The 17,653-nt window shown below is 44.5% G+C and overlaps 1 protein-coding gene across 1 annotated transcript in view; it reads right to left on the minus strand.

The window, feature by feature from the left end:
• Positions 1–475: 475 nt before the first annotated feature.
• The window catches only part of WNT10A (Wnt family member 10A), a 92,241-nt gene continuing 75,063 nt past the window's right edge, over positions 476–17,653 (minus strand). The window contains exon 4 of the mRNA XM_061609339.1: positions 476–1,659. Within this exon, the coding sequence (XP_061465323.1) occupies positions 1,192–1,659 (468 nt within the window). The 3' untranslated portion in view covers positions 476–1,191. The remainder of the gene's footprint in view (positions 1,660–17,653) is intronic.

Here is a 17,653-nt window from a genome sequence, read left to right on the forward strand (position 1 = left end):
GGCTGCAGCTATAATCCTCAGAATGTGCAGGCATCATGGCAAACTTTGCACACAAATCAGCTCAGCAGTCCATGCACTTTGGGACCAGGAGCATAACGTCCCTGTTGTGAAGGCTGCACAAACCCCTTATGGGCCAACCATCGGAATTCATTTATTTATTTATTATTTGATTTATATCCCGCCCCTCCTCCCAGCAGGAGCCCAGGGCGGCAATGAATGAGTGTCGGTGTTGATCTCTTATGGCTCTAGTGATGGACCTTGACTGCTGAGCTTCAGATGGAGACACTTAGGATGCTTCCATCCACAGGGCCCACATGGAGCCCTCTTCCCCGTGGTTTCATTCTGCAACTTCTGATTAAATCAAAGCACCTACATGTGAGCTGTTGTGAGATGCTGTACAAAGCCAAGGAAACACATCACCCAAAAAATTATATGCCTCTAGCATTACACCTTCACACACACACTGCCATATCTGATTCACTTTTATTCTCACAATAATAAAATAACTTACCAGCCACAGTAACTGCCCTACTAAATGCCTATGGTGCCTGTATGGGACACTAGAGACAGAGACCTCTGTGCCCCCACCCTTCAGTCTCTTGTTAGAAACATTTCTTTGAAACAAACTCTGCATTTTACTTTTTTCTCCCCTGAAAAACAAATGTACTAATGGCAACCAAAAAAGGTCTTGAATTTGTCACAACGTGCAATGCAGCAGTTTCAACCCAGGGTTTTTTTTAAAAAAGCAGGTATTTTGTTTTGCAGGGTTTTCTGCCGCCAGGTGGGATCTGAAAGAAACATCATTGTGGTGGTGGTGCGGGAGGGGGCATGTGGAAGCTGAGTGAGCTTCTGCGTGAGGAACCTGCACAGGTGGCTCATGGACCTTAGAACCACAGCTGAAGATGCTAATGGTTGGAAGCAACTGGAGTTAATGTCAGAAATTCCAGCCAGCCCACCGGTGTGCAACTCTTTGTGCTTCAGAGGTGCAAGGCCCACATATCATGTCTGTACGATTGTACCCCTTGGAACTGATTGCTCATGCACAAGTCAGACAGGAGGAGTGGAAGTGCCAAGGAGATGTGAAACACCAATGTGCTATGCCGCCCAAACAATGCCTCCTGCTTTTGCAGGGCTCCATCCTGCAAAGCCAAAACTGTGGAGTTTCTGAAGTGTCTGGTGGGGTGACAGCTATCATTTGCAGACACTGACCCACTCTGTGAGCCGGCATTCCTCACAAGCCACAAAACAGCACCAGTGGAACTTGCAGTTGCAGCGTTCACTGCGTGTCTGCCGCAGGATGTTGTGTCCCCGTCCACAGCACAGGCTCTCACAGTTGTCCATGCCTGGGCTGGTCTTGTTGCATAAGCGCCCTTGTGTACCCATAGAGTCCAGGGCAGGTTCCTTCTCACAGAAGTCTGGTGATTTCTCAAAGTAGATGAGGTCACCAATGCCAGCCCGGCGCCTCTGGTGGGCATGACCCAGTTCCATTTGCCCCGTGTTCCTGTTGTGGGGCCGGATCAGCATGGCCCCATAGAAGCGCTCTTTCAGCAGTGAGCCAACCAGCCGGAACTCGGGTGTCACTTGCCAGCATGTCTTCAGCTGGCAACTCCCTGAGGTGCCATGGCACTTGCATTTCCTCCGCATGTTGTCCATCACCACCTGCGAGGGGCACAAGCAGACACTGGTTAGTAGAATTCAGCTAACACTTTCTATGGCTCTGCAACTGCAGCGGAGAGCCTAGCATTTCTTTCTAGTTCACCTTGCTTTGCCATCCTTTGGATGCACCTAATGCTACTGGGGCAAATGGCTCTTTGTGCAGTTCTGCCCAGCTGAAGCAAGTGGCTACACAAAGGGTTCTCCAGTGGCTTGTTCCTATTGCTGTGCAAAAAGGAGCCACTGCAGAGTTGAAACTGTCTGTTTTCTCCATGCACATTTTTTGAATGCAAAAGCAGTCCAATTTTCTGGGTTTAGAGAACAAGAGAGTAAGCACTTTCAACTCATGGAAGTACCCATATTCATTCATTCATTCATTCATTCATTCATTCATTCATTCATTCATTCATTCATGTATAAAATTTATAAACCTCTTGGTAAAAAAAAAATCTTCAACTGATGTACAAGTCCAATTATATGTAAAAAAATTAATAAAATGCATAAACCAATAAAAACAAATATACAAAACCAAAACCATAATTAAAGACAAAGATAAAATCAATACAACATTTAAAACAAATGTAATTAAATCATGTGTCTGGATATACTTGCTGAAACAGAAAAAATTTAAGCAGGCATCTAAAACAGCATAGTGAAGGCACCTTTTTAATATCAATAAGGCAAGGAGTCCCAGAGCATAGGCACTGCCATACTTAAGGATCGACTCTTTACATCTGTGGAATAAACATTGTGTGGTACTTGTAAAAGTGCATGGTCCACAGATTGAAACGATCAAATAGGCACATATGGCATAAGGCAATTCCTTAAGACAGGTGTGGGAAACCTTTGGCTCTCCAGATGTTGCTCAACTGCAACTCCCATCACCTCTGACCATTGGCCATGCTGGTTGGGTCCGATGGGAGCTGTACATCAGCAACATCTAGAGGGTCAAAAGTTCCCCACTCCTGCCTTAAGAAAACTGGACTCAAGCCACTACCAATCGAAACACCTGACTCGGTAACTAACTGGCAGCCAGTACAACTTTAAGCACAGGTGTACTACGCTGACATCCACATGTAATTCTAACCTAGCTTGGAACAAACACTAAAGCTGTTCTCAGTGATACTAGTGAACCAAGACAGGAGAATGTTACTGTGTTAATGTATACCTGGATTTCAATAAGAGAATAAAATCATCATCATCACCTATGATGGACAGAGGAGAGGTCATTGGGCCTCTCATGTGGGATATAGGTGTGTTGCACTTGCCCTTCCCAAGATTCCATACAAATAGATCCAAACTGTTCTCAGTTGGTATGGTGTTTATGAAAGGGTGGGATGAGGATAGCTTGTGCAACACTGTATGATTGCAGCAGTTGTACCTGGTTACATGAAGCAACCTGTGGACAGGGATAACATGGCTGCCAGCAGCTTGTCTGTAGGGTGAGGATGAAAGATGAAGCTGATGTTCCAAAAAGCATCAGTGCCTTACATTTAGAGATAATATTCATATCACGAGACCTGTTTGTTTCAAAAATGTTGCCTTTTATACCCCCCCCCCCTCTCCACTTGATCTTGGAGGCTGGCTGCAAAGGTCACAGTGTAGTAAGGTTTCTTTCTGCAACTACAAAGGCAAGAAGTATAAAAGCTGACTTTCATGATTTCTGCAGGAAAAAAACTAAAGCTAAAATACACATTTAAAAAAAAATTAAGCTGCAAATATGAACACCACAATGTGAAATCATTCCTCACCCCCCAAATGGAAAGGGTGTTGTTGTTACTTTTGAGTAGTCAGCAATTGCATTGACAAAGCCCACAGTAGAGGCTTTGGAGTTTGTTTTTAATTTTGGACTCCAGAATGCAAGTTTCCATATCCTGATTTGGTTACCCAAACCTTAACTTTTGCCACTGTGTTTATTCTGAGTTTCACTTGATCTGAAACTCTGTCTGGACTGAATGATTGTTGTTATTAAAACAGGCCCTATCCGCAGTTTATCATCTGCAAAACAAGACACATTAGGAAGGAAAATTAAGGGGGGAGAAAGAGAGAGAGACGTCAGGTGGAAGGGTATTCCAGTGATCAGGAAATGGGATGCATGAAGGGAATGGACAGCAGAAATTTAGGATTAATTAAAAGACTGGCACCTGTAGAAAGAAGAGTCTAGGGAGGTGTATACAGTATAGAGAAAAAAGAGAAGACTGATATAGTGGAGCAAGACCATGGAGCTATTTGAGAGTACATACAAGAGGCCTGAAGTGAGAGAAAACACAGTGAAGAGAATTGTGCAAATTTGAAATAGATAATATGATCTGGATAACCATCAGAAAATATCTCCCTCCAGTGCAAAGGAGCACAGCCTCCTTACTCCTCGAATATAGTCCACCCAGGGTCAGCCTAGCCTCTGCCCCCTCTAGGATCTGGAAGGAGGATCCATTTGCCCACCTGCCTGTTACCTGACCTGAGGCTTCAAAAGGTATTCCCTAAAAAAACCTTTCAGAAGTTGTGATTTATCAGAGGAAAATATCACCAGCTAAAACAGGGAAGGCCATGGTGGCAGGACTGATGAGAGTTGGAGTCCAATAATATATAGAGGATCATAGGCTCCCTATTCCTGAGCTAGAGTGTCTGGCCATAGTGTTGGCATGTCTCTTCCATCTTATGTTATGTATGGGAGCATCTAAGGTGGGTGGTTTGGCACTGGTCTGTAGAAGACTTGGGGCTGATATTATTATTAGTAGTAGTATTTATTGGATGTAATGAGCAACTAATACCCGAAGGTCTCCATGTGACTTACAGCACTTTTAAAAACAAAAACAAAAATATTAAACTATAAAAACAGAACTATCAAACAGCAACATCCCCCACACAGCCACAGGAAGCTTTGGCAGCATACTAATAACAGACATCATAATCTAAGTCTATCAAATTCCTGGGAAAAAAGGTAAGTCTTTACCTGGTGCTGAAAAGATGTCAATGAAGGCGCCAGGTGGACCTCACTGGGGAGTATATTCCACAGCTGGGGAGTGACAACTGATATGGCCCTCTCCTTTGTCACCACCCTCCAAGCCTCCCTCAGAGAGGGGACCTGGAGAGGAAGATCTAAGGGTCCTGGTAGGTTCATATTGGGAGAGGCATTCCAGAAGACATTGTGGTCCTGAGCTGTAAAGAGCTTTATAGGTCAAAACCTGCACTTTGAATCGGATTCAGAAGCATATAGGCAGCTGGTGTAACTAGAACAGGATTAGTATTGGTATTATATTATCTGTGCGCCTTGAACCTGACAGCAATCAGGCAGCCAGATTCTGCACTAATTGAAGCTTCCAAACCATTTTCAAAGGCAGCCCCACTTAAAGCGCATGACAATAATCCAACTTTGAGGTTACCATAGCATTGATTACTGTAGCCAGGTTATCCCTATCTAGATAGGGTTGCAGATAGGATAAGCCTAAGCTGATGGAAGGCACCAGTGCCTCAAGTGACGGCAATAGATCCAAGACAACCCCTAAACTACAAACCCCCTCCTTCAGCAGGAATGTGACCCCATCTAGAGCAGACCACTCATGTGGTCAGAGGAACCACCCACCAACAGCATCTCAGTCCTGTCTGGATTAAGCTTCAGTTTATTGGCCCTCATCCAGTCCACTATCACAACCAAGCACTGATTCACACATTTACTGCCTCACCTGCAGAAGATGGAAAGGAGAAATAGAGCCGTGTGTCATCAGCATACTGATAACAACAGACTCCAAAACTCCGTACAACTTCACTCAATGATTTCATGGAGATGTTAAACAACAGGGGGGACAGAATGGAGCTTCATGAGACCCGTTACTGGAGAACCCACAGAGCTCATCAATGTTCCCGAAGAACTACCTTCTGGAGCTGCCCAGCCAGAGAACTTAGGGTGTTGTGCAACACTTCAGAGGTTTCAGAGATTTGATTGGTATGCAGACTAGGGATGCCAGGCTCAAGGTCTGAAACTGATCCTATATCTTTAGGAGAAGAGAAAGTCAGTCAGGCCCAGCCTCCAAGAGGTCTTCTGTATCTTTAAAAGTTGTGCAGGGGGTAGAGAGAATTCCACCTTGTGGTTTTTCCCATTACAGTGTTGCAAGAACGCCTGCACTTGACTGACTTTCTCTTCTCCTAAAGATACAGGATCAGTCTCTGGCCCTGAACCTGGCAACCCTAATGCAGACTGATGCACTGAAGATTAAGTTAACTTTATTTGACCTTGTGTGTATCCTTGGAAGGTCTAGGTATATTGAAAGGAGAAGGGTTGAAAGAATACAAAGAGGGAAGAGGCTCAACAACAGCTATGGTATAAAGAGAGCCAAGTCAACACTAACCATAAAGATGAACTACTTGGGAACATAAGAACATAAGAAGAGACTGCTGGATCAGGCCAGTGGCCCATGTAGTCCAGCATCCTGTTCTCACAGTGGCCAACCAGGTGCCTGGGGGAAGCCCGCAAGCAGGACCCGAGTGCAAGAACACTCTCCCCTCCTGAGGCTTCCGGCAACTGGTTTTCAGAAGCATGCTGCCTCTAACTAGGGTGGCAGAGCACAGCCATCATGGCTAGTAGCCATTGATAGCCCTGTCCTCCATGAATTTGTCTAATCTTCTTTTAAAGCCGTCCAAGCTGGTGGCCATTACTGCATCTTGTGGGAGCAAATTCCATAGTTTAACTATGCGCTGAGTAAAGAAGTACTTCCTTTTGTCTGTCCTGAATCTTCCAACATTCAGCTTCTTTGAATGTCCACGAGTTCTAGTATTATGAGAGAGGGAGAAGAACTTTTCTCTATCCACTTTCTCAATGCCATGCATAATTTTATACACTTCTATCATGTCTCCTCTGACCCGCCTTTTCTCTAAACTAAAAAGCCCCAAATGCTGCAACCTTTCCTCGTAAGGGAGTCGCTCCATCCCCTTGATCATTCTGGTTGCCCTCTTCTGAACCTTTTCCAACTCTAGAATATCCTTTCTGAGATGAGGCGACCAGAACTGTTCACAGTATTCCAAATGCGGCCGCACCATAGATTTATACAACGGCATGATGATATCGGCTGTTTTATTTTCAATACCTTTCCTAATTATCGCTAGCATGGAATTTGCCTTTTTCACAGCTGCCGCACACTGGGTCGACATTTTCATCGTGCTGTCCACTACAACCCCAAGGTCTCTCTCCTGGTCGGTCACCGCCAGTTCAGACCCCATGAGCGTATATGTGAAATTAAGATTTTTTGCTCCAATATGCATAATTTTACACTTGTTTATATTGAATTGCATTTGCCATTTTTCCGCCCATTCACTCAGTTTGGAGAGGTCTTTTTGGAGCTCTTCGCAATCCCTTTTTGTTTTAACAACCCTGAACAATTTAGTGTCGTCAGCAAACTTGGCCACTTCACTGCTCACTCCTAATTCTAGGTCATTAATGAACAAGTTGAAAAGTACAGGTCCCAATACCGATCCTTGAGGGACTCCACTTTCTACAGCCCTCCATTGGGAGAACTGTCCGTTTATTCCTACTCTCTGCTTTCTGCTTCTTAACCAATTTCTTATCCACAAGAGGACCTCTCCTCTTATTCCATGACTGCTAAGCTTCCTCAGAAGCCTTTGGTGAGGTACCTTGTCAAACGCTTTTTGAAAGTCTAAGTACACTATGTCCACTGGATCACCTCTATCTATATGCTTGTTGACACTCTCAAAGAATTCTAATAGGTTACTGAGACAGGACTTTCCCTTGCAGAAGCCATGCTGGCTCTGCTTCAGCAAGGCTTGTTCTTCTATGTGCTTAGTTAAGCTAGCTTTAATCATACTTTCTACCAGTTTTCCAGGGACAGAAGTTAAGCTAACTGGCCTGTAATTTCCGGGATCCCCTCTGGATCCCTTTTTGAAGATTGGCGTTACATTTGCCACTTTCCAGTCGTCAGGCACGGAGGAGGACCCGAGGGACAAGTTACATATTTTAGTTAGCAGATCAGCAATTTCACCTTTGAGTTCTTTGAGAACTCTCGGGTGGATGCCATCCGGGCCCGGTGATTTGTCAGTTTTTATATTGTCCATTAAGCTTAGAACTTCCTCTCTCGTTACCACTATTTGTCTTAGTTCCTCAGAATCCCTTCCTGCAAATGTTAGTTCAGGTTCAGGGATCTGCCCTATATCTTCCACTGTGAAGACAGATGCAAAGAATTCATTTAGCTTCTCTGCAATCTCCTTACCGTTCTTTAGTACACCTTTGACTCCCTTATCATCCAAGGGTCCAATCGTCTCCCTAGATGGTCTCCTGCTTTGAATGTATTTATAGAATTTTTTGTTGTTGGTTTTTATGTTCTTAGCAATGTGCTCCTCAAATTCTTTTTTAGCATCCCTTATTGTCTTCTTGCATTTCTTTTGCCAGAGTTTGTGTTCATTTTATTTTCTTCATTTGGACAAGACTTCCATTTTCTGAAGGAAGACTTTTTGCCTCTAAGAGCTTCCTTGACTTTGCTCGTTAACCATGCTGGTATCTTCTTGGCCCTGGCAGTACCTTTTCTGATCTGCGGTATGCACTCCAGTTGAGCTTCTAATATAGTGTTTTTAAACAACTTCCAAGCATTTTCGAGTGATGTGACCCTCTGGACTTTGTTTTTCAGCTTTCTTTTTACCAATCCCCTCATTTTTGTGAAGTTTCCTCTTTTGAAGTCAAATGTGACCGTGTTGGATTTTCTTGGCAATTGGCCAGTTACATGTATGTTTAATTTAATAGCACTGTGGTCACTGCTCCCAATCGGTTCAACAACACTTACATCTCGCACCAGGTCCCGGTCCCCACTGAGGATTAAGTCCAGGGTTGCCGTCCCTCTGGTCGGTTCCATGACCAACTGATCTAGGGAATAGTCATTTAGAATATCTAGAAACTTTGCTTCTTTGTCATGACTGGAACACATATGCAGCCAGTCTATGTCCGGGTAGTTGGTCACCCATTACTACCACATTTCCTAGTTTGGATGCTTCCTCAATTTCATATCTCATCTCCAGGTCTCCCTGAGCATTTTGATCAGGGGGACGATAGATCGTTCCCAGTATTAAGTCCCTCCTGGGGCACGGTATCACCACCCACAACGATTCTGTGGAGGAGTCTGCCTCTTTTGGGGTTTCGAGCTTGCTGGATTCAATGCCTTCTTTCACGTATAGAGCGACTCCGCCACCAATACGTCCTTCCCTGTCCTTCCGATATAGTTTATATCCAGGGATAACCGTATCCCACTGGTTTTCTCCATTCCACCAGGTCTCCGTTATGCTCACTATATCAATGCTCTTCTCTAAGACCAAGCACTCCAGTTCTCCCATCTTGGTTCAGAGGCTCCTAGTATTAGCGTACAGGCACTTGTAAGCAGTGTCTCTCTTCAAGTGTCTTTAGCACTTGTGGTTAGGCCTGTGGTAATTTTGCTCTTCTGAATTTATATCCTGTGCCCCTGCTCTCACAATGCCTACTTCTAGGCCTACCCCTTTTAAAATTTCATCATTTCTTTGGTTTTTATCCCAGGCGGGAGGTTTATTCCAAACCGGACCTTTCTCAGCTCCTGTCGGGTTTCCCCCCTCAGTCAGTTTAAAAGCTGCTCTGCTACCTTTTTAATTTTAAGTGCCAGCAGTCTGGTTCCATTCTGGTTCAAGTGGAGCCCGTCCCTTTTGTACAGGCCCGGCTTGTCCCAAAATGTTCCCCAGTGCCTAATAAATCCGAACCCTTCCACCCGACACCATCGTCTCATCCACGCATTGAGACTGCGAAGCTGGGCCTGTCTGGCTGGTCCTGCGCGTGGAACTGGTAGCATTTCAGAGAAAGCCACCTTGGAGGTCCTGGCTTTCAGCATCCTACCTAGCAACCTAAATTTTGCTTCCAGGAACTCACGGCTGCATTTCCCCATGTTGTTGGTGCCAACGTGCACCACGACCACTGACTCCTTCCCAGCACTGTCTACCAAACTATCTAAACGACGGGCGATATCCGCAACCTTCGCACCAGGCAGGCAAAACACCTTGCGGTCTACACGCCCATCACACACCCCACTGTCTATGTTCCTAATGATCGAATCACCCACTACAAGGATCCCTCCACCCCCTGGAGATATATCCTCGGCACGAGAGGATGGCTGCTCATCCCCCAAGGAATGGGTCCCTTCTAAGGGATCGTTTCCCTCTTCCTCAGCTGGATGCTCTCCTTCCCCGAGACCATCGTTCTCCATGATAGCAGGAGAGCTATCATCCTTGGAGTGGGACACAGCTATAACGTCCCTGAAGGCCTCCTCCACACACCTCTCTGCCTCTCTCAGCTTTTCCAGGTCCGCCACCTTGGCCTCAAGGAAATGAAGTCGTTCCCGGAGAGCCAGGAGCTCATTGCACCGAGAGCACACCCACGACTTCTGTCCAACAGGCAGATAGTCGTACATGCTGCAGGCGGTGCAAAACACTGGAAAGCCCCCACACCCCTGCTGGCTTCTTACCTGCATAGTTTTGTTTAAGGTTTATTACGTCAGTGGGTTGGAGACTGCGGTTTAGTTGAGGTCAGGGAACAGACGGGGAGAGTGGGGGGCCCTGGCCTCCTCGCCCTGCTGCCGAACTCGCTCTGCTGCTTAACTCGCCTTGACGCTTCGTCAGCTGGGGCTCCCTCTAGCTCGTGGAGCAGCAATAAGCAATAAGCAATAAGGGAATAAGCACTCAAAGTGTGATTCCCTGCATGAGAACTGGTGAAGTACCGGATGACTGGAGGAGAGCTAATGTTGTCCCTATCTTCAAAAAGGGCAAGGAGGAGGAACCGGGGAACTACAGACCAGTCAGCCTAACATCAATCCCTGGAAAAACTCTGGAGCAGATTATAAAGCAGTCAATCTGTAAGCACCTTCAAAGCAATGCAGTGATTACTAGGAGCCAACATGGATTTATGAGGAACAAATCCTGCCAAACTAATCTTATCTCATTTTTTGATCAGGTAACCTCCCTTATAGACTGTGGGAATGCTGTGGACATAATATATCTCGACTTCAGCAAAAGCTTTTGACAAAGTGCCCCATGATATTCTCATTAGTAAGGTAGCTAAATGTGAGCTGGATGGAACAACTATCAGGTAGATCCACAGTTGGCTCCAGAATCGTACTCAAAGAGTGCTTATCAATGGTTCCTTCTTAAACTGGGCAGAAGTAACGAGTGGGGTACCGCGGGGCTCAGTCCTGGGCCCAGTGCTCTTCAACATTTTTATTAACGACTTGGATGAGGAGGTACAGAGCATGCTTATCAAATTTGCAGATGATACAAAATTGGGGGGCATAGCTACTGTGGAAGACAGAAACAAAATTCAATGGGACCTTGATAGGCTGGAACACTGGGCTGAAAACAACAGAATGAAATTCAATAGGGATAAATGCAAAGTTCTACACTTAGGAAAAAGAAACCAAATGCACAGTTATAAGATGGGGGATACTTGGCTCAGCAAGACGACATGTGAGAAAGATCTTGGAATTGTCGTTGATCATGAGCTGAATATGAGCCAACAGTGTGATGTGGCTGCAAAACAGGCAAATGCTATATTAAGCTGCATTAACAGAAGTATAGTTTCCAAATCGTGTGAAGTACTAGTTCCCCTCTATTCAGCACTGGTTAGGCCTCGTCTTCAATACTGCATCCAGTTCTGGTCTCTGCACTTCAAGAAGGATGCAGACAAACTGGAACAAGTTCAGAGGAGGGCAACAAGGATGATCAGGGGACTGGAAACAAAGCCCTATGAGGAGAGACAGAAAGAACTGGGCATATTTAGCCTGGAGAAGAGAAGACTGAGGGCACTCTTCAAGTACATGAAAGGTTGTCACATAGAGGAGGGCCGGGATCTCTTCTCGATCATCCCAGAGTGCAGGACACGGAATAATGGGCTCAATTTACAGGAAGCCGGATTTTGACTGGATATCAGGAAAAACTTCCTAACTGTTAGAGCCGTACGACAATGGAACCAATTACCTAGAGAGGTAGTGGGCTCTCCGACACTGGAGGCATTCAAGAGGCAGCTGGACAGCCATCTGTCGGGAATACTTTGATTTGGATTCCTGCATTGAGCAGGGGGTTGGACTTGATGGCCTTATAGGCCCCTTCCAACTCTAAGTGCTCTTGCATTGTTTCTGCCCGTGAAAAAGCCAGTGTGTGAACATGGTGGTTGGTGCTATGTGGAGACAGGAACAGTCCAATTTGGCATTCCCTTCTGGTATCCATGCACACACAACTACCTTCAACGCTAGAGAGAGAAACCCAATCATTGTTTGAATGTAGCTAGCCCAGAGCATGCCACCTCCCTCTAAGTTCTGGAGGGAGCATGATTTTGACCACCTGACCATTACTTGTACTGAGGCCTTTTAGCAGCAGTGAGTGTGCTTGTACCCTCCGAACCATCAGGCAAGCATGTTCCAACCAGGGGAGAGGTGACTGCCTCTAGTCTGGGAAACCCCATCTTCCTAATTGGTGGCCACAGGGTGGTAGTGTGGGAGAGCTGGGTCTAACTAAGTAAACTGATGCCACCTAGCCCAGACACCACCCTATGGTGGCCAGATGCAGAAGAGAACAAAATACCCTCTTCTACATAACTATTAAATGGGCAAGAGCCCTGCCCTCTCCGGCATCTGGAATATAGTCTTTGGGCCAGTTCCTAGAAATGGTGAGTCTACATCAGCTTTTTTGCCCTTAACTGGCGCATGATGACATGCAAAAACTCAGCTGCTCCTGATGAATTTATGTCCGCCTTGCAGCTGTTCCAAGCACAATGCCAGGAAAAACAGCGGCAATCCTACCTGTGTTTGTTCTTGAAATAATAGATGAGGGTGGATAAGATCCTGCATTTGGGAAGCCCAGCTGCAAACCTCTGCCCAGCTATGAAACCTACTTGGATGGGTGCTTGACAAGACACCATCTCTCAGCATGCCATACCTCAATGGGTGGCATAAGGGCATATAGAACAGCTCTTTTGCTACTGGCCTGTACTTATGGCCGCCTTTTCTGCTCTATTTGCAAGCAAAAAAGTGTTAATATCAGGGAGTGTGGGATGCATTTTAATGGGTTTCAGATTCTGCCATAACAGAAGTAGTATTAGAAAACTGTCAGGGTCTTTCCAACTTTATACCGTGCCTTGCAAAGTTCTCAGACCCCTCACCAACGCTCTCATATTACTGAATTACAAATGGTACATTGTAATTCTGTTCTGTATGTTATTTTATTTTGAAACACAAAATCAATTATTGTAAGGTGACATTGGTTTTATGTTGAGAAATGTTTGTAAGAAACATAAAAAACTGAAACATGTTGCTTGCGTAAGTATTCAACCCCACACATTAATATTTGGTAAAGCCACCTTTCACTGCAATAACAGCTTTAAGCCTTTTGGGGTAGGTATGTACTAACTTTGCACACAGTGTCAGAGGGATTTGGCCCATTCTTCTTTGCAGGTTTGCTCCAGGTTGTTCAGGTTGGTTGGATGTCGCTTACGGACCACAATTTTCAAAGAGAGCCACAGATTCTCAATGGGACTGAGATCAGGACTTTGACTGGGCCACTATAGGACATTCACCTTTTTGTTCTTGAGCTACTCCAGTTTTGGGATCGCTGTCCTGCTAGAAAGTGAATTTCCTCTCACGTTTCAGTTTTTTAGTGGACTGAAGCAGGTTCTCTTGCAGTATTTCCCTGTATTTTGCTCCATCCATTCTTCCTTCAATTTTAGTAAGATGCCCAGTCCCTGCTGATGAGAAGCATCCCCACAGTATGATGCTGCCACCACCATACTTCACAGTAGGGATGTGTATCTTGAGGCATGGGCAGTGTTAGGTTTGTGCCACACATAGCACTTTGCGTTTTGGCCAAAAAACTCTATCTTGGTCTCAGCTGGTGACAAAACCTTTTCCCATATCACAGCTGGGGCACTCTCATGCTGTCTGGCAAACTCCAGACATGCTTTCAGATGGTACTTCTTGAGTCACAGCTTCTTTCTTGCCACCCTCCCATACAGGCCAGTGTTATGCAGAGTTCTTGATATGGTTGACTGGTGCACGATTACTCCACTCCCAGCCACTGAACTCTGTAGCTCCTTCCAAGTGATTGTTGGCCTCTCTGTGGCTTCTCTCACAAGTCTCCTTGTTTGACCGTGAGTTTGGGGGGAAGGCCTTTTCTTGGCAGTGGCTGGGTTGTGTGATGCAGTTTCCACATCCTGATTATTGATCCAACTGTGCTCACTGGGATATCCAAACACTTGGATATTAACTTGTACCCTTTTCCTAATCTATGCATTTGTATTACATTATCTCTCACTTCTGTAGAATGCTCTGTGGTCTTCATTTTCCTTCAGATCCACAGCATGACTAATGAGCCTTCAACAGTGGGGTTCTTATCCTAACAATGTGACAGCAACTTTAATGGTTCATAGGTGGAGACAATGGTAAAGTAACTGTGTCCCAGATAGGGCAATTTCTTTCATCTGTGTAAACTGGGAGCTTCCATAGCACAGGAGTTGGAATACATATGCAAGCAACATGTTTCAGTTTTTTGTATTTCTTACAAACCTTTCCCAACATAAAATCAATATCACCTTACAATAATTGATTTTGAATTTCAGTCTTTCAAAATAAAATATCATACAGAACGAAATTACAATCTACCATTTGTAATTCAGTAATATGAGAGCATTGGTGAGGGGTCTGATTACTTTTGCAAGGCACTGTATATAAGGTTGGAACAATTTGGGACTCACCAAGCCAAACTCAGTCTACCTGCCAGTTACCTACCAGGTGTTTTGATAGCCACCCAGTTCTTGCAGGCAGGTGGCAAAAACAACTGTTATCAAGCTCCTAGCAGGCCATAGTACAGCTTTGATGGATTGTGTTGGGCTTGGCAGGTCACAAGTTGTGCAGTCCTGCTCCATGTATGTATATGCAGGCTGCTCTTGTGTGTAGGATATTATTACAGTACATTGTCAGGCAAGTACATGTACAGAGGGGGGAAAATGAGCCTTTGCTTATTCTGTATATTATTAGCCAATGTGCAGCTGTGCTTTTGGTACTAAAAGTCCTGTTTCCATTGGATACAACTTTCAGCAAATCAAACTGAGCTATCCTGACTTCTGTTCACACAAACAGCACAGAATCTACATTCATTCTCTTCTACTCCTAGACCAGACAACCAGCCATTTGCTGATTAGTGCTTTACTTCTTGTTTACTGTGAGTTGTTCCTAATATCCAGAACCAGCATTAAGTGCAGCCTGTAAAGTTTTCAGGCAATTGTCACTTTATATTACAGAAGGAGGAATCACACATTTACTTGAATGTTCTCCCATGTAAAAGCAAAAACAAAAAGCTTCCTGCAAACTGAAAGTTAGCATGTCAGGGAAAAGGGTTTCAGCCAATCCTACTCCATTCTGGTAGCTTAGTTTTCCATGTGTGGGGAGTAGTCGTGTGGTTTGGTTTTACTTTATTTACACAGGGGAACATTTAAACACACATCTCTCTTTTCCTCTCTCTCTCTCTGTCACACACATACAACATGACTACAGGGTCACCAGTGATTGCTGAATTGAGATTTCTCATTATTGCCCTGAACAAATCAGTGTCTTCAGTGTGTGTTCCAACACCACAACACTGATGTAGTGGTGCCTTTAAGGCAGTAGTCTAGGACCCCATTCAGCAGAATGAGCTGCAGGCCCCCAAAGTAGGGGTGGCTTGCCCTCAGAGTGGATTGATATAAATCAGAAAGAAAAAGATCCATTAAACCATTGATTTAAATCAAGCTTCCCACTGATATTTCTTCACATGTTCCTAAACAATGGTCCAACTAAGCCATGCTGATTTACAACTAAATAGGACTTTAAAAAATATTTACACTGTTTCTTCATCCTTACAACCAAGCCTTACATCTTTTAATCACACTTTATACATTTTACATGATTTCCCTATTTTACCTATACAGGAATATCTTTACACTCTTCCCATACAGGGTCTTTCTTATGACCAGCATCCATGACAGTCTGCAAGGTTAACAGCGCAATCCCTATTTACTCAGAAGTCTCCTTGCTTTCAGTGGCGATCTTTCTCAAGTGAGTGTAGGACCACTATGGTAATGTAGGAACCTAACCACTGCACCACCTTGTCTTCCACTTTTCTTTCCAGTGTTGCTCCTTTCTGCTTTACTGGGCCCACCCTTACCCTTACCCATACCCACACACACACACACACACACACAAGCAAGCAAAGAAAAACAAAGCACCTTTGATAGGTCAAAGCAGGGCTGACTGTTATTGCGGGAGGGAGACAACAGCATTTGATTTTCATCAGGTGAAGATGAAACATCTTTGATAGGTGGAGTGCAAATATTCATATCTGAGAAATTATCAGACTGGTTCTTCCTTTACACAGAAAAGCCTCCTTTATCTCAGGTTATCTGATCTCAGTAGAAGGCATTGATTCAATTTAGAGATTAACTGTAGGGCTAACACAGACTTACAAATAACTCCCCAAAGGCTACTGGCCTGTAAAATTAATGGCCCACTTGGTATTGGCAAAAGGAGGGACTGACAGCTGCATTTCTATGCTGGATACCAGCCCACTCAGTCATCTGCATGGAAATCCTGGTCTCCAATAGCTACCAGGCTACTTCTTAAATACAAGGGTGGACTAATATGCTTATATCCACATTACTTAATATTTAACCTGTTTATTATTTGAGATAAATTAAGGCTACGTACACATGGCATTTTATTCTACAATCAATGGAGACTGAGTACTTTTTTTCTATATAGTTCATACACAATCTAGATCTATTGCTTATTTTTGTCCCTGAAAAGGCTTCTTGAGAAACTGGTTTCATTCCAAAAATAAAAGCTCACTGCAGATTGATTCTGTGTTATCCCACAGTGTATCCATTTGAAAACAGATGTAGGTTGCCCCAGCAATGGGGTGTATCCACACCTGCCCAATGACATTGTGGGTGGGCGTATACCAAGATTGCAATCACCACTTCCTTCTCCATTCATCTGGAGCATGCACAGGGCAGAAAAAGTGTGCACAACCTATAATCAAGGGGAGGGTTTTCAAACATGTATCAAGTAATCACACCCACCCTTGTGGATAGGATGGAGAATCAGTCTAGATTGAAAGCAGCATGTTGAGAAGGAACATGAACAATTCCAGAGTGAGAAAAAGTACATTTATCTGCTGTAAGTGGGTTAGTGTGTACACAGCATTAGTACATAGTTTTTAAAAAACAAACACTGATTTAAATTTTAAAAATTGATTTAAAAAAAATAAATAACAGCCTATTATTATGCACTCTGTTTACCACATTTTGAAATAAGTGAAGTTATAGCACAGATTACCACCTAAAAGAGCCCCCTTTTAGTGTGATATTATTACGGCCAAAGTCTGAAATTATCTAACTGCACTAGTGCACAGATCCTTTGTTTTAAGTTTGCATAGTCTTCAGGGCTTTTGTCCACCCATCCTGACCTTGTTGCTGCTGGCTAATCATAGCAAACAGTTATTAGGGGAGGGCACAAGTCTGATGGGGGAAAGTGTGGGGCTGTACAATAGGTCACCTTCACTTATACCTAACAACCTGAGAAATCAGTGCTTTCAAAAATAGATTAACCAGAAGCTCCATGTTTAAGGGCAGTATGGCCCTGATGATCAGATGCTGGGAGCAAAGAACATGGGATGGCTTGGACCTTCAGAAGCTTTCCAGGGAGAACCTGGCTGGTGACAAAGGACTGGTCTAGATGGACCTTTGATCTTATCCAGCAAGGCAAGTTATGCCCTTAATGGGTGTTGCTCTAAACCTGGCAGCTGTGAGTTCTCCCAGTGCCACTGCCAGGTCAGCTGCCCCAAATCCATCCCTTGACCAAGCACAGCTGCAGCATGAGTTTCCTTTGCCAAGCAAGCTCCCTTGTGCCTCTTGTAGAAGCAAAAGGGGCCCAGCAGGCACATGGGTACCAGCCTGCAGAGTAAGCTG

Source organism: Rhineura floridana, chromosome 2 (genome assembly GCF_030035675.1).
Source record: "Rhineura floridana isolate rRhiFlo1 chromosome 2, rRhiFlo1.hap2, whole genome shotgun sequence".
In the NCBI taxonomy this organism is placed as follows: Eukaryota; Metazoa; Chordata; class Lepidosauria; order Squamata; family Rhineuridae; genus Rhineura; species Rhineura floridana.